The sequence below is a fragment of the Monopterus albus genome, unplaced genomic scaffold, assembly GCF_001952655.1.
Source record: "Monopterus albus unplaced genomic scaffold, M_albus_1.0 scaffold33.1, whole genome shotgun sequence".
NCBI classification, from domain to species: domain Eukaryota; kingdom Metazoa; phylum Chordata; class Actinopteri; order Synbranchiformes; family Synbranchidae; genus Monopterus; species Monopterus albus.
The window spans coordinates 548,838-572,997 of record NW_018127913.1 but is presented as its reverse complement, the minus strand read 5'-3'; the positions used below and the strand labels follow the sequence as shown (position 1 = coordinate 572,997).

General features: G+C 40.4%; 1 protein-coding gene across 1 annotated transcript in view; it reads right to left on the bottom strand.

The window, feature by feature from the left end:
• LOC109958524 (plectin-like) overlaps window positions 1–24,160 on the bottom strand; it is a 151,140-nt gene that overhangs the window by 39,952 nt on the left and 87,028 nt on the right. Inside the window, exons 5-32 of the mRNA XM_020597238.1 lie at window positions 22,404–22,481; window positions 22,179–22,271; window positions 20,752–20,918; window positions 18,147–18,262; window positions 17,881–17,984; window positions 17,103–17,222; window positions 16,766–16,861; window positions 16,523–16,650; window positions 15,176–15,269; window positions 14,660–14,814; window positions 14,237–14,558; window positions 14,061–14,138; window positions 13,781–13,942; window positions 13,551–13,655; window positions 13,353–13,448; window positions 13,121–13,246; window positions 12,757–12,909; window positions 12,484–12,638; window positions 11,991–12,117; window positions 11,514–11,697; window positions 10,550–10,707; window positions 9,760–9,938; window positions 9,540–9,678; window positions 8,975–9,331; window positions 8,790–8,873; window positions 8,555–8,659; window positions 8,331–8,429; window positions 3,082–6,366 (exon numbers count right to left, since the gene is read on the bottom strand). Of these exons, the coding sequence (XP_020452894.1) occupies window positions 3,082–6,366; window positions 8,331–8,429; window positions 8,555–8,659; window positions 8,790–8,873; window positions 8,975–9,331; window positions 9,540–9,678; window positions 9,760–9,938; window positions 10,550–10,707; window positions 11,514–11,697; window positions 11,991–12,117; window positions 12,484–12,638; window positions 12,757–12,909; window positions 13,121–13,246; window positions 13,353–13,448; window positions 13,551–13,655; window positions 13,781–13,942; window positions 14,061–14,138; window positions 14,237–14,558; window positions 14,660–14,814; window positions 15,176–15,269; window positions 16,523–16,650; window positions 16,766–16,861; window positions 17,103–17,222; window positions 17,881–17,984; window positions 18,147–18,262; window positions 20,752–20,918; window positions 22,179–22,271; window positions 22,404–22,481 (7,065 nt within the window). The remainder of the gene's footprint in view (window positions 1–3,081; window positions 6,367–8,330; window positions 8,430–8,554; window positions 8,660–8,789; window positions 8,874–8,974; window positions 9,332–9,539; window positions 9,679–9,759; window positions 9,939–10,549; window positions 10,708–11,513; window positions 11,698–11,990; window positions 12,118–12,483; window positions 12,639–12,756; window positions 12,910–13,120; window positions 13,247–13,352; window positions 13,449–13,550; window positions 13,656–13,780; window positions 13,943–14,060; window positions 14,139–14,236; window positions 14,559–14,659; window positions 14,815–15,175; window positions 15,270–16,522; window positions 16,651–16,765; window positions 16,862–17,102; window positions 17,223–17,880; window positions 17,985–18,146; window positions 18,263–20,751; window positions 20,919–22,178; window positions 22,272–22,403; window positions 22,482–24,160) is intronic.

The following is a 24,160-nucleotide window of genomic DNA, read 5'->3' as shown; positions in this document are numbered from 1 at the left end:
TTCTGCTGATTGTCCACTATGATGAATACTATTTTGCTGACTCTCATCTGCTTAAATAGTGTAGCTTTTTGTGCAATTTCTTCTTGACTGAAGCAGTTTTAGCATATAAAGATTTGATGCTCACTGTTTGATGCAAATAATTGCATTTCATGTGTTAGTTGCACTCTAAAGTGTTATAATTAATATATATACAGTGGGTACGGAAAGTATTCAGACCCCCTTAAATTTTTCACTCTTTGTTATATTGCAGCCATATGCTAAAATCATTTAAGATCATTTTTTTCCTCATTAATGTACACACAGCACCCCATATTGACAGAAAAACACAGAATTTTTGACATTTTTGCAGATCTATTAAAACCTCCTGTCACAGACATAAGTATGGGAGCGAAGGTCAGACATCCTCCCATTTCTTCCTCCAGCACTTCATGAATGAAATCCCTCCCTGCTGAGCGGTGAGTCCCGGATATCGTTTAGATTAAGTCTGCAGTCCTCCATGTATTCTCACTTGTGTTTGTTTTATAATTGATTTATTCATCCACTTTTCTTTCAATAATAAACTATTTAATGTGCAATTCCTGTGAGTTCCTGTGATGAAAGATTCATACTGTCGATTTTTAGTTTTCACCTACACTTTAAAAGTCTTCATCTGAAAGCACTGGTTTGGTTGGCGCAGTAAAAACAACATTTTCCTGTCTGGTTTTCTAATATAAAATATGAAGAATATTTAATTTGACTGATGAGGGTCATTATTATAAAGATAGTGTTTTTGTTTGTTTGGTAAGTACATGTTAAGTACATCTTGTCAGTCAGAATGAAATATCCTGATGTAGAGTACTTTGAAAAGTGCACTCATATGTCATCATAAACCACATTATTATGATTTACCATTTAGATTCATTCTGAAGATGTTAGATATTACCAGGCATCTGAGGAAAAGTACAACCGGGTCATGTACAAACAAATGTTTTCTTTTTCACAGATTTGACACCACATAAAAAAGAAGACAGTTAAAAAAAGGGGAAGTGGCAAATTTACTGAATCTCAAAACTCAAAACTGCTTTGTGTGGTCACACAGCTTTCTCCTTCCCATTTTTATTCAACCACCAAACCTACAACTGCTTTTAAGAGAAGCACATTAAATCACATTTTTGACCATCTTTCCCACATTTTCACACCGACTCATCTATCTGGGTGAAACAGACCAAAATGCCACTGAAGCAAAATGACATGTTAAACATGACGACCAACGTTTACCATCCAACCTGACAGCACTGGAGAGGATCTGCAAGGAGGAATGGCAGAGGATCCCCAAATGCAGGTGTGAAAAACTTGTTGCATCATTCCCAAAAAGACTCATGGCTGTATTAGCTCCAAAGGGTGCTTCTACTAAATACTGAGCAAAGGGTCTGAATACTTATGACCATGTGATATTTCAGTTTTTCTTTTTTAATAAATCTGCAAAAATGTCAAAAATTCAGTGTTTTTTTTTTGTCAATATGGGGTGCTGTGTGTACATTAATGAGGAAAAAAATGAACTTAAATGATTTTAGCATATGGCTGCAATATAACAAAGAGTGAAAAAATTTAAGGGGGTCTGAATACTTTCCGTACCCACTGTATATTTAATTTATAAGGTAAGGACATCTTATAAAGCATAGTATTAATGGGATAATGCCATAGCTTGTGTGGACTTTAGGAAGGAACTCATTGAAATAGTAAAACATAAAGGAAAGGAACCGTATGTCTGTGTATTCTAATAGTATGAATAATGACCTTACAAACTACACTGCATGGGGCATTGTCCATATGATAATGACATGGTGCCTTCTTGTACTAGGGGTGATGGGTATTGTGGGAGAAGCCAGCATATGCTTGTCAACAAGGAAGTATATGCTGTTGCCACAGTAATGTAAACTACTGATGGAAAGCAGAAAAGCCCAATAGGTATGGTGACAACTCAGGAAAAGGTTTAGCATGTTCATGCCAGTGGCAGAGTTTAGCTTGCCAGACATAAGCATAAAGTCTGCTGGAGTAGTGGCATGTTTGGTGGACATTTTTTCATCTCTCAGTTTTTTAATCCTACACCAACCATGATAAATGCTGTGGAACATCTCTTTAAAACTCATTGGCATCATTTTACATCAGTGTGGCAACAGCCCTTACCTCCTTGTTGACAAGCATATGCTGGCTTCTCCCACAGTACCCACCTCAAGTTTTACCCATCGCCCCATGTGGCAGAGGAGACCCTTCACATCCTGGGCATAAACTGTTTCAACTCCTCCATTCTGGATGGCACTACAGGTTACTGAAGGCCAAACCAACCAGACACAAGGACTGTTTCTTCTGATGTGCTATCCCTCTGATGACAGTTAATCCAAGTCTGTATAACGGACAACAGCCCCCAATGTAATAAATTGTAAATATAACTATTGTACATAACAGTCTGAAGGCTCTTCTGCCACCATCTGTGTATATTCTTTCTTTTTTTCTCATATTCTCTTTCCTATTTTAAAGTACATATTTTCCTATTTTTCTCACTGATTTGCAAGCACACTGAAAGCCTCTGTACCACAGACAAATTCCTTGTGTGTTTAAACATACTTGGCCAATAAACATGACTGATTCTGATTTAAAAAATTTTCTGGATGTAAAGTATTTTAGTAAACCTGTGGCTGCATGGAATTCTAGGTCATCTCTTGAAATGTGGACCCACAGTGATACATTTTTCCTAAACTGCTACGTGATTAGCCATTCTGCCTGATTTTGAATTATTTAGTTAAATCTGTTGTTTATTTTAGGTTAACTGCAACTGACTTGTAAAACTAGAAGAAAAATGAAGCGTGTCTTAACACAGAGAAACATTCCAGGATATGAGGGGACATTCAGGATATGATCTGCATGAGCACAGTGCACTGTAAAAAATTCAAATTAAAAGTGTGTTTATAATCAAACATATGGTTTCATGTTTAGTATAATCAAAGAAAAGGATAGAGGAAATTGAAGAAAGAATTGTGTTAGTTTTCAGATAAAGTTTACAATGACATACGCTGCTCTGTTATGCCATTTTTGACACAATACCTCTTTAGACTTATTTTGAAGTTCTTCAGACTCCTTTTTCAGTCTAGACCTCTCCTTTTCTAAGTCTGCGATAGCTTTGCGTAAATCGTCAGCCTCAGTCTCATGAAGACGGGCAGCAATTGTATCCGCTTGTTTCTTGAATTTTTTAGCCTCTTCTTCAGCTTTGGCCTGGGCTTCACTGAGCTGAGAAACCTGAAGCTTTAATCTTTCTGCTTCAGCTAAGATCTCCAATTGCCTCTTCCTCTCTGCTTCAAGTGACTTCTGGAATTCTTCTGTTTCCTCCTCCAGACGTTGTTGCATTTGCTGTTTATCTTCAAGCAGCTTTTGTGCCTGCTCCTGAGCCAGGTCCTTCTGCTTTTGCAGCATCTCTGCCTCAGCTCTAAGTCTGGATGCCTCTTGTATAGCCTGCATTTTTTCTTTGAGCATTTTTTCTGCTAGAGCTCGTTGCTGATTGAGATCGTCTTCTGCAATCTGTCTCATGTGTGCAGCCTCTTGGGCTTCCACACTAAGCCTAGCAGCATTCTCTGCAAGCTTTTTCATATTTTCAGCCTCCTCTGCAAGGAATTTTTGTGTGTTATCTTTGTCTTTCTTGATGAGACGTTGATTTTCTTCTTCAATTCTGAGTTTAAGTTTGAGTAGTTCCTCCATCTGAATCTTAACTTTGAACAGCTCCTCCTCCACTTGAGTCTTTTGTCTTACAGCATCATCAACCTCATCCTTCAAGCGTTGCAGCTCTTCATCAAGCACAGATTTCTGTTTATCTGTTTCATCAAGCTGAAGTTTAACCTTTGTGAGCTCTTGTTCCACTTGGGACTTCTGTTTTAATGTTTGCTCTGCCAGTTGTTTGTGCTTTGCCATTTCAGCATCAGCCTGGTGCTTCTGCTGAAGTGCTGCAGCTTCTGCTTGTGTACGTTTAGCAGCTTCAAATTCAGCCTCCTTTCTTAGTCTCTCAGCATCCTCATGAGCTTTGGCTTGATTTGCAGCTTCTTTCTCAGCAGATGCCTTTTGTCGTTCTGCTTCCTCTGCTTGTTGACGAAGGAGTGCTGCTTCCCTTTCTGCCTTCTCCTTAGCAGCCTCTGCCTCTTTGGCAAGCATTTTGGCTTTCTCATACTCTTCCTTAAGCTTTTTATGCATGATACTATCTTCCTTTTGTTGAGCAAGGACACTTTGGACTTGCTGTTCAGCTGTACTGCATTTCAGGGCTGCTTGTTGGGCTGCAACAATCTGTTTTTCTGCTTCTTTATCAGCCTCTTCTTTCTGATTTCTGGCTTCTTCTGCTTTCTTTTTCAGACGATCAAGCTCTTCTTGAGCTGCCTTACGTTGTCTGGCTGCCTCCTCCTCTGCAGCAGCAATCTTCTTAACCTTCTCTTCTGCTTCTTTTCTCCTCATCTCCTCCTCAAGGGCAAGCTTCCTTAGTTTCTCTGCCTCCTCCTCTGCTCTGAGCTTGCTTTGTTGTGTTTCCTCTGCAATATTTTTCAGTTTGTTCAGTTCTAGCTCCAGATCAAGTTTTCCAGATGAAGCCTTTTCAAAGTTGAGCTTAAGAATTCGAATTTCTTCTTCAACAACTCGTCTCTGTTTGACTGTGTCGTCCACTATTGCCTTTTGTCTTTCCATTTCAGCCTCAGATGATTTTCTGAGTAGTATTATTTTTTCCTCAATCTCTTGCTTGTGCTGGTTGGCCTGGTCTTCAAGAGCTTTCCTCTGGTAAGCCTCATCTTCAGCTTGTCGTCGGAGTCTTTCGTTTTCTGCCTCCTTCTCTTTGAGGGAAATTTCAGCTTCTGTTTTTAAACGAGTGGCCTCACTGATTGCAGCCAGCTTGTCTTTGAGAATCCTCTCAGCCTCTGCTCTCTGACGAGCAGCCTCTTCCTCAGCAACCTGCCTTTGATGCTTGGCCTCCTCTGCAATGGCTCTTAGCTTGCTTGCTTCATCAGCCAGATCCCTCATCTTGGCAGCTTCAGCCTCAAGAAGTTGTTTGCTCTTCTCAGTGTTAGACATGGTTTCCTTTTCTGCCTTAGATTTGAGCTGAATGAGTATATCCATTTCACTTCTTACTTTGGCCAGTTCATCCTCTAGCTGTTTTCTTTGCTGCTGAGCTGCAATGACTTCATTCTTCAGGCGGTAAAGTTCATCTTCAAGGAGGGATCTCTGCTGCTCTGCATTGTCAAAATCTGCTCTAAGTCGAATCAGTTCCTGTTCTGCCATGAGTTTCTGGTGGGCTGTGCTCTCAGCTACTTTCCTCTGCCTCTCAAGTTCTTGTTCTGCCATATCTTTCTGCTTGAGGGCTGACTCCTCAGCTTTGGCTCTCTTTTTAGCCTCACGGTCAGCCTCTTCCTTTTGTTTCTCAGCTTCTTCTTGAGCAAGACTCTTTTTGTGAGCTTCTTCTTCAGCCTGGAGTCTTAGACGAAGGGCTTCGTTAGCTTTCTGCCTCCACTTCTCTAGCTCTTTTTCTGCATCTTCCCTGGCATTTTCTGCTTCCTCTTGTTGTTTCTTGAGACGGTCTGCTTCTTGTTGCAGCTGAATGACAGCACCTTGCTCTTGTCTAAGTGATTCCTCTAACTTTGAGGTTTTTTCTACAAAGGACATGTGTTTGCTTTTAAGTTCTGCAGCAGCAGTCTTCTGAGCTGCCTCATGAGCAACATGGATTTGTCTCTCCTTTTCAATTTCTGCTTGTTTCACTTGCCTTTCAGCCTCCTCAGCCTGTAACTTGAGGTTTTCAAGTTCCTCCAGAGCTTTTTGCTTTTGCCTAGCAGCTTCCTTCTCTGCTTCAAGTTTGAGTTTGAGTTCCTCCTCTGCTATGCGCTTTTTCTGGGTTTCTTCAATAACTTGTTTACGAAGTTTCTCAGCTTCTTCTTGGGCAGCCTTTCTGAGTTTCTCAGCGTCAGTTGCTCTGCTACGAAGTTGCTGGAGCTCAGATTCAGCAGTAGACTTTTGTTTTAGAGTTGTCTCAAGTTGGATCCTGATTAGATGGATTTCATCCTCAATCTTGGCCCTGCTTTGAAGAGCCTCTTCCACCTGTTGACTTTTATCCTTAATCTGCTGCTCAGAGAGATTTTTGAGCTCATGCAGTTCCAGCTGGACATTGTGCTTTTGCTTCTCTGCATCTACAGCGGCAACTTCTCTCCTGCTTACTTCTTCCTGCATTTTAAGTTTCAGTTCTCGAGCCTCTTTCTCAGCTTTGGCAATGGCCTGTGCGTGAGTTTCAGCTAACTGCTTCTGTTTGTCTAACTCAGCCTGCATCTCGGCCATTTTTTTCTGCTCTTCCGCTTTGAGTTTCTCTGCAGCTTTCTGCATTAGTGGAAGCAAATGGAAAAGAAAGGATTATAATCAAGCATGACAGGATAAAGGTAACACTTTACATTAACTAGCTCAAAACAGTGTGGATTAAAATTGTAATTACTCTGGTAATCACAGCATAATCACACTGGAATAAGAGCAATTTAATGTACTGTATTACCTAGGCCTTGTTAATGTTAAACATTAGCTCAAAGATCAATCACTAGATGCAAATTAGATGCACATTCATCAAAGCAATGTTAAATTCACGATGCAATTAAAGTGATTCATGACAAGACAATTCAGAAAGAAACAGATGATGGGGATGACATTGATTAATGTATGAAAACAAAACATCATGTCACAACACAGCAAGAAAATCATATGGCATGCAACTCTAGCTGTAGCAATAACTTTCTAAAACTGCATCACAAGTATGTTCCAAATATTATATCACCTTAATGCTAATCAAATTGTTGAAAATATTTATATGAAGATTTATTGCATAAGTGGCAGAAATACAATTTTTCCTGTATGAACAGTAATTTCACACATATTGATTTTATAATGACTATTGACATACATGTTTAATGTAAATGTGTTGAATAGGCAGTTATTCATGTTGGGTTTCTCCTGAACAGTTTTGTATAAAAATGATGTGTCTATTTTTATTTTTATTTTTATATAGGCTGTATGTGTGCAAAGTGTGGAAACATTAGTTGACATGTTCATTTAAAATGTTTAAGAATAAAAACTAAACTGCTCATGTTAGAGTATTATTCACACCATTCACTTCATTCCATGCACTGGAGGTTCTTTAAATCACTGCTGCTACAATATGAAATAGACAGAAAAGAAAGTCAATGATACAGTAACAGGTTCAGGTGTTGTTACTGTAAGTTAGGAAACTAGCTTGTAACTACAATAAGTTTAGGAAGCACTGTAAATTAGGTTAAGGCTGATTGTAGAGTAAGGGAATTATTGGCTAGGAGACAGAATGGATCATTGAAGCTATCCTATAAAAGGCTGCTGTGAAAACAAGAAAATAAATACACCATGGAAAGCCATGAAATGCAGTTTAAGAGAGACACAGATGCTAGGATGACACTAGGGTGACGAAGGAAATGGAGAGTAGACAGTACAGTAGGTACCTGAAATACAGAATAATTTACCTCTTTAATGCTCAAACAATTTAAGCATTCATCATGGCAAAGCACTGGCAAGCAGTTAAGAGAAGCATAGAAACAAAAATATTAGAGTTAAAAAAAAACTAAAAACTTTAAACTTGTTTTAATTAAAAAAAAAAAGAGAGAGAGCTGAAGTCCAGCATGACCAGGCTGAACCACAGAGGGTAAAGTTTGATTTTGACCTGAGGAAATAAATTGGCCATAAGAAAGAAATGGAAAATCAAAAGAAGTGAAAGAAAGAACCCCTCCTTCTAACTCTACAGTGGCACAAAACACAATGAATGGATGTGGAGCAGCTAAAGTAACACATTTATGAATATACATTGTGCTGTTTTACTTATTCTGGGTTTAGACACTAAGAGTCACGGTCCCAGTGAAACATCAACTGAATAATCAACTTTGATTGATATTTGATATTGAGTTTTACCTCAGTGTAAACACACTCAAACCTCATGCATCATATTGTATTTATTTGATATACCAAGCACTGATATGATCAGTACTGAAAACATATGCAAATATGACATACTGTAACAAGTGTGTGCTGCTCTATGTGATAAATCAGCTACAGCATGTCCAAGGAACTATTTGTCACCCATACATTAAAGAAATATGTGTGTGTATAGTGTCTGTGTGAGTGAGACACACAGGGAAAAGTGCATGCATATGTTTCAATGACTGGTCGCTAAATTTGTTTGGTGGTTGGTTAATTATATTTTTGGTTGATTGGTTGATTATGTTAATGTTAGAATCTAGTTTGTTTGGGATCCTCGGCCAGTTTTCACGCACCTCCTCGTCCTCCAAGCGATGCTGTGTGTTGGTGATGAACTTGATGTACTGACTAGTCAGGGTCATCAGCTCACTGTACCGGGTCCTCAGTGTTACATACTGATACAAGGAGAAACAAACAACACTTAGAAATGGAGCTGTGCATGCAGTATGGCTTTGATACTAATTAGTAGTGATGTTGTCCTTTTAGAGACTTTATCCAATATTGTTTTGAAGAAACATGCCTCCTGAATGATGTTGTCAGAAGCAGAGTCCAGTTTGGTTTTCTTCACAGGAGAAACAAGAGGCTCCACTTGAGCTTTGTAGGCAACCAGCTGGAGTTCATAATCCTATTTACCACAAATGGAAAAGAAAGAAAAACATCTCCATTAATCAGACATGGCACAGACACTTTATCTTAATGTTCCAAATGTCAATATTTACAATCATTAATACTAACTAATGTTATGTAATGCTCACCTTGATGGTATCAATGTATGCTTTAGCATATTTTTGACACTCATCAACTTTATCTTTGTTCTTCTCAATCTCCTCCAGAAGTTTCTGTTTTGAACAAAGTTTGAAGTAAGAACTTAGATCACTAGTTTCATTTAAATTTGAAAAGAATGCTGGTATTTAAAAAAAAAAAAAGCTAGACAGTATACCTTTTCCTGGGCAAGCTGCTCCTTCAGAGTTTTACTGTCAGTGATGGGCACAGCCTGGATCTTCTCCTGCCTTTGCTTAGCATCGGCAATCCAGTTAATCAGCCAATCATAACTCTCGCGGTAGTAGCCCAGTTGGCGGCCCAACTGCTCAAGTTCCCTCAGACGAAGGTCGATCTGGGTGAACACGGCCTTCCAGCGGTCCTGGAGGCTAGACTGGAGCTGGCGGTAGTGGTCCAGCTCAGCGTCACGCTCGGTGTGCACACGTGACATCTTGTCACTCACAGTAGAGGCTTTCTTCATCTCTTCTTCCAGGGAATCAAACACCGGCTGTTCACCCTCAGCCTCAGCTCGCATTTTCTGCAGGTTTCAAACAAAAACAAACCAGGTCAGCAGTGAGCAAGCTTGGTCAAAATCACTAATCAAGACTCGGCTGAACTTTTATTACTTGGAACTCATTTGTATTTCTGAATTACATATACAATCACTTAATAACTTTCTCTTCTGGCAAGTGTTACATCTCTGAGAGCCAAGATCTAGTACTATAAATGAAACATATGCTGTTTACCTTCAGCTTTGTTCTATAAGTTTCTACTTCCTTAATGTCACTGGGCACAGTTTGAACCTCACGCAGACAGTCCTCATACTGCTTGAGAACTCCCTCAGCACCTTGTGTATTACGGATGACCATTTCCACAGTTTTCAGCCTGGGACAAGAAACAAAAAGTAAATAAAACAGCTTGATAAACAGTGTATTTTAGTTTAAGAATAAGTGGCTTGGGACTGACTTGTCAAGATAAACTACGGAGAGTGTGTAGGCATGATCCATCTTCTGCACAGTGAGGTCAAGCTCTGACCGCAGCACAGGAGCAGAGGCAGGCTGCTGAGGGGAGTTCAAGACTTCTTGTGTTTTTACAGAGACCTTATCAAGGTCCTTCTTGAGGCCCTCAAGCTCCACCTGGACTTTCTGTACAACAAAGAAAGAGAAGCGTTAATGTGTAAAGAGTAAAATAATAATAATAATACAACTGATAAATTCGCCACCAGCCTGTAATGCATAGTAGAGTTCAAAATAAATTACATGAAATATGCTGCAAGGAACCTTTGATATTTAAGATATGGTGGGGCTTGCTGTGTACCAGAGGCACTGCACAAAATTTGAACAGTCTCAGATCAGAAGGAACCAGTGCAGCTTTAGTAGGAAGGTAAAGAGCAGGCCTACAATTCCTGCAGCTCCTTATGGCCAGCATACAAATTCCAAACCTTAAAGCTGTTGCAATTCTCCGCTGCATTTTCACACTTTAAGCATACAGACTGCAGCTCTAGCTCTTCAACATGAAACTGTATTCCTCTTTTGGTACCTCCACACCCTACCGCATGGATTCTGGTACAATATGATTAGAGACAAGCCCTTTTCACTCCTTACCAATCACATAATTATTCAACTACCAGTTTTTACCCCAGGGATTTGTTTTGTCTCTAGGATAGGTGAGCTGCTAAGGATCATGTTATGGATATTTTTCTTTGCAACCCACTTGGTCAGGCTTACAGTATTAACACTTAATTTGAATATAGTACCTTCTGCTCTGTTGTCTTCTGAGCACATTCTTTCAGAGGCTCCAGTTCCATAGGTTTGCGTATGCGAGCCACGGTCCGAGCCTCGCAGTCTTCTATATGCAGACGCAGGTCCTTGAGCTCAGAGATGTAGTTCTTACACAGAGACTCGTCCTGTTGACCTGTATAGCAGCATATTTGTATTAGAGTAGTACATCAGGGATAGACAAAAAAAAATGGCCTAAAGTTGATGTTGAAGGATAAATTGATTTTTAAGTAAATTTAAGGGGCCAAGAATACAGAAATGTTGAATAAATTGAAAATAACTGCACAGTAAGAGATTCGTATACATGATACAGTATGGTGTTTTATGTAACTAGGGCATGTTCATATTCTTTAAACTTCAGTTAAGCACAGTTGTTCTGGACATGCAGTTCTTCATGTGTATTAAACACTCACAGCTCCATAGCCGTTACATTTATAGCACACGGTTTACAATAGAGCATGTATTATCTGACTCAATAATCACACTATTGCACCACCAGTCAAAGGTTTAGACACACTTTCCCACTGAATTGAATGAGAAAGTGTGTCCAAACTCTACTGGTAGTGTAGGTGACATGACTGCATGGCAAAAAGCACAACATACTGTAGCCTATGCCACAACATATGGGCTCTACTTGGTGCAGAACTGCAAAAAAAAGGCAAAATCAAAACAACATGCAGTCACACAGGACTCTAATCTAAACACTAATGGTTATATTTAAACATTTCATCCGAGGCTTAAAAGCATGTACACACAGGAGCTTGGTGAGCAGTAGCTTAGACTGGCTTTAAATCACTCACCTCTGAGCCTAACAACCCTGAGTCCTGAAAGGTGAATTGACATTATGAAGTTGCTATACACTGGATATTCCCTTGATCTATCTGTGAATAATCATAACATAATAAAGTTTTGTGGGAAAAAAAAAAACAAAAACAAAAAAACCTTTCTCCATGGAGCGAAGCAGGTTTTCAAAATGCAGTGTCGACTTGGTGTAGTCTTCCTCAATATGCACACGGTCATCAGGGCCAAAGAGCTGCGAGTCCTGGCTGTCACGCAGGAAGTCCTGGTAATGAAGCTCCATGTTCCTTATCAGCAGCCTGTATTCCTCTGGTTTCATTGTCCTTAACTGTAGAGGATGGAGAAAACAGTGGGAAGGGATAATGACACCACACATTGTAAGTAGAAATCCACTTCACACTTCACTTGATTTATTCTTAAACAGGATAATGTTTACTTCAAAGCAACAGTGCACTCCCTTCTGAATGAGGACCAGAAGAATAATAAAAGGCTGCTTGGTCTGATTTTCTGAGTACAGGTGGTGGAGGCTTAAATTGTATCTTGTTTTTGCCAGTTAAATGTTGTTTTATATTTACAACCAGTTCAGCATGGGTGTGATAGTTTAAAGGTGTTAACACCTACCATGGTGATGTTCCAGGAGCGTATCTGTGAGAAGTCTCTCATCAGGTACTGCCACGATAGCAGACTCTTCATGTCTATATGGAGTATCTGCCACATGGACATCATCTGCTGATGAGCTTCATCCAGACTGGAGTAGGACAGGAATCCAAACAGTGCAGGAATTTAGCAACGAACACAACTTTACACCATAGCATTAATAAGTCATACAGTGTCAGATGTTGGATTAGGCCCAGTGCTGCAAAGAGCCTTTCTAAACCATTTACCAATTATACGTTTTGTGTAGTATACTCTGTCTCTCAAAAGTCAGGTCAAAAGAATTATACTGTAAATATTCTGAAACAGAAAATGTTATTAGTCACAAGACCACATGTCCCTGTTCTGTCGGAGTATTGGAAATATAGTTGGAATGAATGGCCGTATCAAAACAGCTGCTGGGTTACTCTGTTCATATAGACAGCTGTCACATGGGTGGCATATTTTGTTTTGTTCTCACCTGGACACACTGTCTACAGCCTCCTTGTTGACTGGAGGCACAATGAAACAGACAGAGGGCACCACCGCCTCGTTTCCAGAGTGGTTCAGGACCTTCCACTTGAAGGGCTGAGAGTTGTTGAGGAGAGCACACTCATCCCCTTTATGGACAGTAATCTGAAACAGAATCCAGGATTGAAAGGTAAACACATACTCAGGCTCACAAGTGTGACTTCTCTGGGCTGCGTATGATTATGCCATAAATCACTATGAAGTGGCCAGTAAGTGGTCTTACCTCCTGTTGCTTGAAGTCGCAGACAGCCTGAATAGGCAGCTTGCCTTTGATGGAGGTGGTGGGGTTACGTGGTTTCAGCTGAATGACAGACTTGGCTCTCTTGTTCAGGCCAGTCACCATGGTCTTCAATTCATTCAACTGCTCTTTCTCTTCCTGTTGAAAATAAATCAAATCAAACTACATAAGAATAAAATAAATACATCTTTTCTAATGGTTCATATTAAACATGAACAGCAGGACAATTTAGCGTTTGATTCAACATCACCATCTTAATGTCTTTTCTTATTGATTATACATTTTCTTATAAAGTTCAAAACTTTGCTAGTATATGTGATCATGCACAAGTACAACAGGCATCACTCACGACAGCATCCTGCAGCAGATCCTCCAGGCGTGTGGCTGTTGTGGAGCGATCACAGCTGTATTTCTTTTTCATGTTCTCTTGCATTTTCCTCATCTTGTCCTGAGCTTCTTTCACATCTGCAAAGAACTGCAGGAAAAGGACATCATATGAGGGATAGATTTTGACTGTCAGTGCTATGAATGTTTATGAATGCTTACTTTTTTTTTGTTTAATGAATGTCATTGTCCCGTACCTGGTAGTAGGCAGTGTTTTCTTTGAGGTGAGCTTCAATGCAGCAGCACAGCTGGAGGATCCAACTCCACTGTGTCTGAAGGGCAGCTGTGAAGGCCTGGTATGGATAAAGAAATCATGATGACAGTGGATTAGTCAAGGACTCACTCAGTATCATTTAAACTGTGGGTGCGTTTATTTGCGTTAACTAAACTAATACCTCAACTGTCTTCTTGCCAGGATGTCCATCCCTGACAAGTGTGTCTCCCATGGCTTGGATGTCATTGACTTTCTTCTCCCTCAGCTCCAGCTCTCTCATGAGACCCTGAAGAATTCCAGTTGAGAGGTTAATACAGTGTTGGGAGGAAAGACATGTATTCACTTGATCAATGCATCTAAACATCTACAGGGCAGGGATAAGAGAAAAAAAATAAATAAATAAAGACACACCGAGTAGTTGTCTTTCTTAGCAGTCATGTTGGTGTTTCTGTCACTCCAGTCGAAGTTCACCTCCTCCTCCTCTTTGTCATTTAACCACATCAGTTCTTTAGTGGCAGCATTGACAAAGATGTGGAGTGAATCCAAGTTCCTTAGGCGGGACTTGGAAGAGTTCTGTCAGGAAAAGAAAGTAAAATCAAAATGCCGACAGTTGAGTAAAAAAATCCACACAAGTAATACTGAAAATCAAGTCACAGAAAAATGTTGAAAATGAAGGAATGGAAATATTTACCAGTAGTTTGCCATAGTGAATGTCCAGTTTACCCAGGTATTCTCTGTACTTGCCTTTACTGACAGGAGATAGCTGGCTCTGAAGAATATGAAAGATACCACAAAGGTTACTTTTAAAATCTAATGTTGGACAGGACAGGATGTAATGCCTTCCAGCTGTTCTGATAGGGGTGCTACCTCATCAGCCTTGGCCCGCTCAATCTTGGATCGGAAGTCCTCCACAGTACGGTGCAGGCCTCTGTGGCTGCCCAGCTGTGACTCCACAGAGGGCAGGTCAGAGCCCCACTCAGCTTCATCAATGCGACGCTGGTTCTCCTCTACCCAGGCCAGCAGGTCTTGGACATAGCGCAGTGTCACGTCATCCATCTCAGGCCGTATCCTCACGGTTGTTTCCTGGATGGTTGACTTCAGGCTAACCTGGGACTGGCTCATAGTAGACTTCAGACGGAGGTTGTAATCGCTACGCAAGTTCACCAGGCGCTCGTGGAGGCGGAAAACCCTGTGGAGATGAAAATGCATTTTAAGTGCTTAAGTAAACTGTGTTGTGAAAAAATGTACTGGTTTAGAAGCTGACTTGAATGTAATACATATGACACCCACATGCGGTACATTTGTTCAGCCTGTGGGTGGCGCCCATCCTTGAGAATCTGTACGTCATTGAAGAGCAGGCGAATCATGTTCTCTGCTTTGTCCAGATCCCTCTCAACTTCTGCTGTGTTCTGAGGTGGTTTCCCAGCATTCATCAGACGAATGTCCTGCAGGGATGGGAGCCAAACAATGGGAGCTATAACAATTTGACTTCCCTGTGGGGATTAACAAAGTACTATCTATCTACCTATCGATCTAAAATCTGTACTTTATATTGTGAATAAAACAATATGACTGCTATGTTTGTTGATGTCAGCAGCTCCAGATTGCTGCTCCTGTAGAGCTACTAAGTTTTTCCAAATGAATTCTGTATTTAAAATGTTTTAGGAAAAAATGTAATCTGTGGTCACTATGAAATAAACAGAAACCACTTGGACTTTCAAGCGGTGTGTGATGATCTTTTAATGAACACAAACCAAAGTATAGTAATTTAACTGTTAGACCTATTTAGAGGTCTAGAGGACTCACAGCCTGCAGCAGAGTCTCCAGGCGGTTGAGTTGGTCATCACACACTCCAGACTCCATCTGGACTTTACTGACAATCCTCTGGAGCCTCTCAAGTCTAGATAAGATCAAATAAGATTAAATTATAGAAAATTGAATAGAAAGGTTGCAGCAGAATAGGGTATGCCATATACAGTAGTTGTTTGTTATTCAGTATTTGTGATTTTCAAGTCATATACTGCTGAGTACGCACCAGTCGACATCAGAATTCCCATACCCCTTAGAATCAACCAGCTCCATTACACAGCTACGGTACGTAACGTTTAGACTAGCAGAAGTTATAGCTCACAGTATGTTGGTCAAACACTTACAGTCGCCTGTGTTGCAGCAAATACTCCAGTTTAGGAGTGTCAGTCACAAATGCCAAACAAATAAACTCTGTACAGATTAAAGCTCATGTGAGACCCTTGGTTCCATGTCACACCCTCACTGTATCTTAGGAAAATACTCTGGCATGAAGCAGCTCAGACTGAGACAGAGACATCCAGTCTGCTCGTTCACAGAACCGTAAACAATGTTATCAGGCTGTGAAATGTCTGGAGAACCTTCTGACATGAAATCAGCCCATTTTCCTGACATGATGCAACACTACTCTAAACATAGAGAATTAACAGTGTCTTATCCTATTTCATATTGTATCTCTTCATATGCTCAATTATGATGAACACATCTTTCCCATTTTGTTACAAGTCAACACACAAAACAAGAAAAAGTCCACCAAAAAGAACAAAGTTATATTCTACCAAAACAGGAAAATGATGTAATATGTAATTTTGCAACAACAAATTTATGATTGTAAAATAAGATTCAGTCATTTGACTGTAATGTATTTTTGACATACCCTGATAACCATAACCTTGATGATGCTGGAAGGTTAACCTCAAAGCTACTAGAGCTAGAAAAGATTAGATACCTCCTTTTGTCCCCATTGTTACCTTTGTATTTTTATTATCTTTGTAATTATAATATATATAATAATTATACACATTTTGATTACAAACCTACATTATTCTCCCTGTCCCTGTGTGGGTTCTCTCTGGATAGTCCGGCTTCCTCCCACAGTCCAGTCATGCAACTTAGGCGGACAGGTGACTCTAAATTGCCCGTAGGCGTGAGTGTGAGTGTGTGTGTGTGATTGTCTGTGTCTAAGTGTCAGCTCTGTGATAGACCGGTGACCTGTCCAGGGTCGACCCCGCCTCTCGCCCAGTGTCAGCTGGGATTGGCTCACCATGCCACCCTCTTCAGGATAAGCGGTATAGATAATGTATGGATGGAACATATACATTATTACATATCTGCCACTCTGCTAACCTTTCAAACTCTATCCTCAGCAATCGCTCTCTCTCAAGGATAGCAACATGGAGACGACCCCATTCTTTCTCCACATCAATGGGATGGTAGCCTGGCGGGACCTTCACCTGACCGGCATGCACAGCACTCTGTGAGCAGGTGGAAATACAATGTACAAGGCATTATGCAGACATAAAAAATGAATAATAGAGATTAAATGAAGATAATATAATACAAAAGAATACAAAATTTGGGTCAGCTTGCCTCAAAGGACTGGTAGACGAGTTTAGACCGATTCTTGTCAGTCTCTTTCACTGGTAGCTCTGTCTCTTTGAATTTCAAGAACTGGCGCCAAAGAAGCTAAAGAACAAGTACACAAAAACATTTAAAATGGCAATTCATACTTTCTGTTTTTTATCCATTTGATGCTTTATCTTCTGAAGTAAACATTTCTGTTGGCAGAAAGAAAAAAACAGTACAACAGTGTTCCTGAATACAGTTTCTTCTGTCTGCCAAAGCCAGACATTATGTAAGCATGTTCTTTGATCCAGCGATGAATGGTGTGTGCTTTTGTCTGCATATTGTCAGCATGTCTACTCACTTCTATCTCCTCATAACTGGCAGGGAACTTCCTCTCTTCAAAGATCGTGACATGGTGGCGGATCCACTGGAGCAGAACAGTCACCAGCTCATAGTACTCCTGCCAACGCAGCTCCAGCTCCTGCAGCCCACATGGCAGAAAAGATAGCTGGGAGGTTAACAACAACAGACTTCTCCTGTGTCTCCATGTTCAATAACTTGCACTTCACATTCAAATCAATTAAGCTGCAACAATCCCAGTCTTGTGTAAGTTGACAAAGAGGCACAGTGCAGAGAAGGGGCTGAAGGGGCCAGTGGGGGAGGAGACAGTGGGAGAGAAACTGGCAAAAGCATATTTTTCTCCAGTTCTCTCAGACAGTAAGATTAGGACTTGGGTTGAAGCATACCTGGACATTATGTTCCAGCCCAGTATTATTCCCATGACTAAGTTTGTATTAACTATTGTGAAGTAGGTTTAATGTAAACAAATCATGTATGACAATACATGTGAGCCTATCAGTTTGGCTTCTGCTGTGTAAACACCACAGGTCTCTAATTTCCTTTCATACTTGGTTTCACAAGACTTTTATTTCTCTTTGAACTTCTGATAGCATTGGGAAATAGTCCACACAAAAGTTTATTTATAAGCAGTCACAAGCCTGTGCAGGTCGAGCACTCACTCAGATCAAATCAGGTCAAACATTTGTGTTACTCTGAAGCACATTTATTTAAAGCCCTCTTCAAATATTTTGGAGTGGTGCATCAACCATGACTTATGGCATAAAACATGTTGCACTTACATTAGTTCTGATGCCGTCATGCACGTCAGCGCGAGGCATCACATCATACAAGGATGATACATAAGTGATGATGGACTTCTCATCAGGGTGTGGGACATCGACATCTGAGAGGAGAGGGTGAAACTGTGTTATATGCCATCTCAATAGTTCATATTGCAAATTAATAACAGCCAGTTATTTGTATTAATACTGTACAGTTGCATTATAGACCATAACAATTCTGAATAAAACTACTCTCAGTATTAAGAAACGGGGGCCAGTCTTACCCTCAGGGTCCAGTAGGCGTGTCACTCCCAGGTTTTTCTCAGCCACACTGAAGGCCTGTTCCAGGTTGTCCAGGTTGCTCTGTCTGTACACTTTGCTCATGTCTATGTATCTGGGACTAGGGGATGAAAAAATGGACACTTGTTAACCAAGAGTCTTGTTAAAGTCAAAACATAGGAAATGGAATAGCAGAGGGCAAAATGTAACACATGGACACATATGCAGAATGAATTCACTCTGTACAGGCCTGCTCACTTAAACAGTATGACACACACTGTATCAGTAGCAGTGGATGTGCCTTGCTCTGCCAGTAGCTATATGCTCAAAAAGGGCCCAACTTTTCACTTTCTGACTAACCTATACCAGCACCTGCCTTTTTATCCTCTAGGTGTTTAACTCTGGCTGATGTCTGAGCATCTGTAGGTGGAATGTAATTTATAAAGCCAGCCACACCTTGACTCACAGAAGAGATAAAATTCATGTCTCCAGGGGTCTAAACAGCTTGAATGCAACACAGAATCTCATCAATCACCTATCATGTATACATGCTTGAATATTACTGAACTTTGAATCATAGTAAATACATAAATTATAACAATTTTATATGTAAATGTATTACCTAATCCACACATTCAAATGTGCAATACATATCTCTGCAGCATTAATTATGATATTTAGTAAGGAACAACGGAAGCAGATTCATACAGCTCTCTGATGCAAAGAGTGGAATGGCCAGCAGTTTCTCCAGAAACAGGAGAGGACTCCACATGGTGGATTTCCCGAGCAGAGTACTGTTTTGTTGGCCTAGGGGAGCTGCTCATGCTCTGAGTCTTTCTTCCCTGAAAGCTACGAGACCTCCATTTGTGGCCCAGGTCGTCACTGCTGGAGTGCACCCCTGAGCTGTGAGAACCCTGCCCTGAATCCCAGGATGATCCCTCTGATGGGATTTCTTCACATAACATGACCACCCGGCCATCCATGTCGCTGACAAATCCTGACACACTGCTCATAAAGCCTCGGCTTCCCTTACGTTTGGACTTCTTCCTTACACTGAGCATCTTAAAACCTGCCAGAGGGTTCTTGTCCGGCAGTAAGAAAAAATGTTATGCTTTAGTGGCTGGTGTTACATTCATGTAAACAAATCATGTCTTGATGGCTGTATGTAAATCCATCCTATGCATTGTCCCAGGTGTCCCAGGTGTCCATCATTATGAGAAGATCCTCTTAATCCATATGCTAAGACGATAAAGGCTCCTGGTGGTTCAGCCTAGTTACAGCTTCCATCAAGTTTCTCTACATGAAAATTCAGCTGTAGTTTTTAAAATCCAGTTTGTAAACCTTCACACACGTGAACCCTGGACAATCTTGAACTGTCTGAATGAACACATATCCTGCACTAGGTCACCCTGAATTGTCTAGGCACGAAGAAACACCACAGATTTCATGCAGAAGACACAGAGTACTATGGTTCCACCCACATACCACACCCCTGACCCTTATGAAAGGCAGCACCAACCCAGCCTCAGGTGCATCCCAAAAGGTAACAAAGAGAGAAAAAACACTGTGGAAACATGCTCAAGTTTAAGTTTGACTTGTTCCTGCAGGCATCTCTTTTCTTTCAATTCATAATTGCTCTAAAGAACTACATTTTCACAAGCTTTTACTTTTCAATACTGCTTTTCTCCAGTTTGCTCTATGGACTCTGCATAAATCCCTTTTTATAATGTCTAAAAGAAAACTATCCAATGGCAAAACGTATCGACAAATCTTCCTGGGAAATAAAGGCGCATTCATTTTACTACCACACAGAGCAATCCTTAACCACTAATTCTACTGTAAACACACATAGCAGCTGTGGGGGAATTAGCATATTTATTGTTCAACAACAAGGGTTTCACATTTTACCTTTTAATACTAGGTTCCCAACTATTTCTATTTATTATTATTCTTATAAAATTATTATCTTGGCACAGCATGAAAGAAAGTATAGCATCACACAGAGCCAACACCTGCTTAAAGGCCTGAAATGTTGATGGAGGGGCATTAAGACGGGTTTTATTAAGAGAGAACGAGAAAAGACATTTTTAAAATCCAAGCATATGTGCAAAATAATATGTGCAACTATACCAAGGCCTTGCACTATAAATCTGTATAACACTACTAATTTTAATCCAGTGTAATACCATAAACAGCCATGTCATTGTAATTGCGCCTAAAATTATTTAAGGAGAAGACATCTTGTCAAACACAGCCGAATTTAATTACAGGGCAAATGTCATCTGGTATCATGGTATCAAGTGTAAGCTGATATTTGAAAGTGTGCCAAGGTCCCACTCCGGCTCCATTACACTCCACAGACAATAAAACAAATGGACGGAGGTCTAGCATCACAAGCAGTATCGCAAAAAGCATATTTTGGGAAAGCATTGATATATTCTTGTTAGTCTGACAGAGTGGGTGTGGAATTGGGCATATGCTGTTTATATGCACTCCATTATAGGATGCTTTGATGCCGTTGCAATGACTGGCAGTAAGCTTTTCTGTCACTTTTTATATTTGTTTTAATGCTGTGAGATTATTTCTCAGCAATAAATTGGCCATACTCACTAGTGCTTGTGTATAATAGCATTGAAGAGTTTGCCATCCCTCCAGCTGGTGGTGAAGTTGTCACAACGGATGCCCTGGTAGCCGTCTGTCATCCTCTGGGACCAGAGCAGCAGCTTCTCCTTAGCTGTCATGTCTTCTGACTGGCCGTTGACCTGAATATCTGAGATCTGTGACAACATACAGTATGCACACAGATGGAAAGTTAATCAAAAGGAGGGCAGACGATTTGATGAGTATACTGAAGAAATGTGCAAGAAATTAGTCATTAGTGGAAACCAAAGGATGCCATTTCAACTGAATTACTCCCCACCAAGGTAATTTTTAAGGTAACTTAATGCCACCATTAGTCCCAGATCAGTTAAGACTTATCATTTTTTGACATGATATATGTCTTGAGTTTGAGCTGCCTATTAGTGTATTATATGCAGTATTTATTAGGAAATCAGTAGTGAAGTGTTTACTGTTGCTGACTTGGCTCCCAGGATACAGTAGCACTTCTGTCTGGGAGAAAGCCACTGAGGCTGTGGCATCCTGACAAGTTTTCATTTAGGGAATTTGGGGATAGAAACCATGAGTCACAGGCATCAAGTTTTCCATTTCTCATCTGTGTATAAATGAGTGTGTACACATGTGCAAGCGCTATTCAGTTTCTCGTCCTCTCACAGCTCTACGCTGCAAATCTGCAGTTACTTCATCCAACCTGAGGCTCTCTTACCTGCCTCAACAAACAGTATATAAACTCTATAAATGATAGATGTCTGCTAATATGACTGCATATAAACTATCTTTATCTCTGTAAATGAAATTAACTTACAGTGATCAGATTGTGGGATCTAATGCTAAATTACATAAGAGAGACATTTTACTCTCTACTTTAATCTCTCTGACTCATCAGCAACCACAACCCAGCTACTTTCCTCATCTATTCTATCATAGTATACAGACTCTGGAAACATTATATGTATCCAGAGGGCACAATAGCTTCACCAGATCACCTATCCAAACCACAGCACTCTCTTTTATTTCCTTTTCTAAGCCTGAGCTTTCATCAACCTGAATCATCTGATATTAAAGGGCATGGCATGGAGTGTAGTATGAGTAGGATGACACACCCTCCCCTCAGGGAGAGGGTGATTCATATGTTCACACCCTAATATTGTTTTATTTCTTTATACTGTTCCTAAATTCACCACAGGCCACTAAATACCTGACTGTGGCGTAAGTATTTTATCATAACCTTAAACACCTCGAACACCGTAGACACCAGGAACATGGTAAGAATGATCCCATTTTGATTAGAAAAGATTTGGAAGAGCAGAATCCACTCTGATTGTCCCGAGGAGAATGGCAGCTGACAGGTGCAGATCCCAGAGACAGAGGTATATAGTGATAATATAATAAAACACAACACTGACAGTGGTGGAGACCTGAAAGTGGAGGATGATGGTCCATATTAACCCCAGAGTTAGTTTGGGGTTTCCATCTGCTATGTCATCATTTCTGATGTTAACCAGCTTGACCTGGGTAAACAAAACAAAAACAATCATATTATTTTAATAAATGTAACAGATGCAATCAGTTATGCAGTGACAAGGCATTCTCACTATTCAGTCACGTTTTCAAGGTTCACAGTATTATTTTATCAGTCATACCTGGTGGTGCTTCAAGAAGTCCAGTGCTATCTGTACATTCTGCAGTTTGTGGAATCGCATGCGGCCTTTCTCTCTGGGCTGTGGAGGACAAAGAAGAGATAGAGAGGTCTTTAGTTACATGATAGACACAAGACAAGACTCATGATAGTGGAGAGTGGAAAGCATCTGACCAAAATAGAGAAATGAATGAGATGAACCACTAAAATATAAATGGAAAAACATTCAATACAAAGAAGAAAAGTGGAATGACCAGTGAAACTCAAATGAATGGGTACATATTTCAGTTTGCATTATTTTTGATCCACAATGTTACTGCTCTCTTGGCATAGTCCTATTGTTTATCACTGAAATTTGTATTGGTTGATCCAATAACATGGTTTTGCAGTATTTAACTATGACAAGAAGAAACTAAGATTAGATCTTGTTGCATACTGCTTAGTTCTTTTGAATTTCAAATACATATAAGTCAATACTATATTATGGCTGTAAAGTAATGCTGGACAAAAAATAAATACATACATTTTTAAAAAATCACAAGCAAATTGCAAAACTAAGTACTGCCTAGTGAATATTGAGAAATGCATATTTTATACAATATGTCCAGCAGCTATGTGCTTAAGCAAGCAAACCTGCCAGTGAGAGTAATGAGAAAGCCAGCAAAAGAAATGCAGTTATTTGGTTAGCATGCACAGCCATGCCACCAGGAAAGTGTGAACAAACCATAGGATTCCTCTCTAAGTTACAAACTCACCAACCGAGCGCTCCTGAACAAGTCTCTCTCCCTCAGCTAGCCCCAGCAAGAGCAGGGAAAAGAGAGGAGGTGAAGGCCAGATGGCAAAGATCAGCACACACAGAGGCAGGTTAAAGGAAGGAAAACAGGAGGTGGGCAGGAAGGAGCAGAAAAAGAGAACCATAGATCAGATAGGAGTACAGTCAATACACACACAGAGGCACTCAGAAGATGAGCAGAGCTGGAGCTGGTGGAAGGACCGATGAGCTACAGCATCAGAGAATCTACTGTATAGATCTGAACCAAGGGAATAAAATACAGCATCCTGCCACTGGCTTTGGCACAAGTCTGGTGTGTAAGTCTTCAGATTTTAATTAAGGCAACAGAAAGACTGTATGAGAAGTCAGTTTTAGGGGAACTGGGGTTCACCTATGGTGCTTTTCCTCTATCCTACCCCACTCCATGACATTCTGCTGCTTCCAGAATTTAGGCTGCTAATCCCTCTTCTCTACTCTGCGTTGTCACAGTACAGTCCATAAATCAGCCCTGCCTGCCACCTAGTGAAGGTTATAAGAAGTGTTTTTCAAATCACGAGTAGTCATTTCAAACACCCAGCCACGGAGGTGCTGTCATCCGCCTAAAGTCTGAAACAGTGCCTGTCAGACTGAAGAGGTTGTGTTGTTTTACACACAGAGAGTTGAACAAAGAAAGAGCAAAAACCAGGCTTAACACTGGTTTGACTTTTTGAGATGGAGAATTGATTCAGGTGTGTTATTGCCTAAATCTATCAGGTTTGCTTTGGTAACATTAGCAACCTAGCATGGTCATGATTGTATCTTTGTACTAGATTAATATGATATTAATTTGGCAGCAACGGGCTTTGTGTGACATTACCAGTAACCAGAGCATTAGTCAGCTAACGCTAGCTTTGGGCTGCAGGCTGCATTTTGTACAGTTTGTTATAACTATGCACCTGTAGTTTACTTCATTGCTACAAAACAGGGTGTGATGGGAGGGGGAAAGAGCG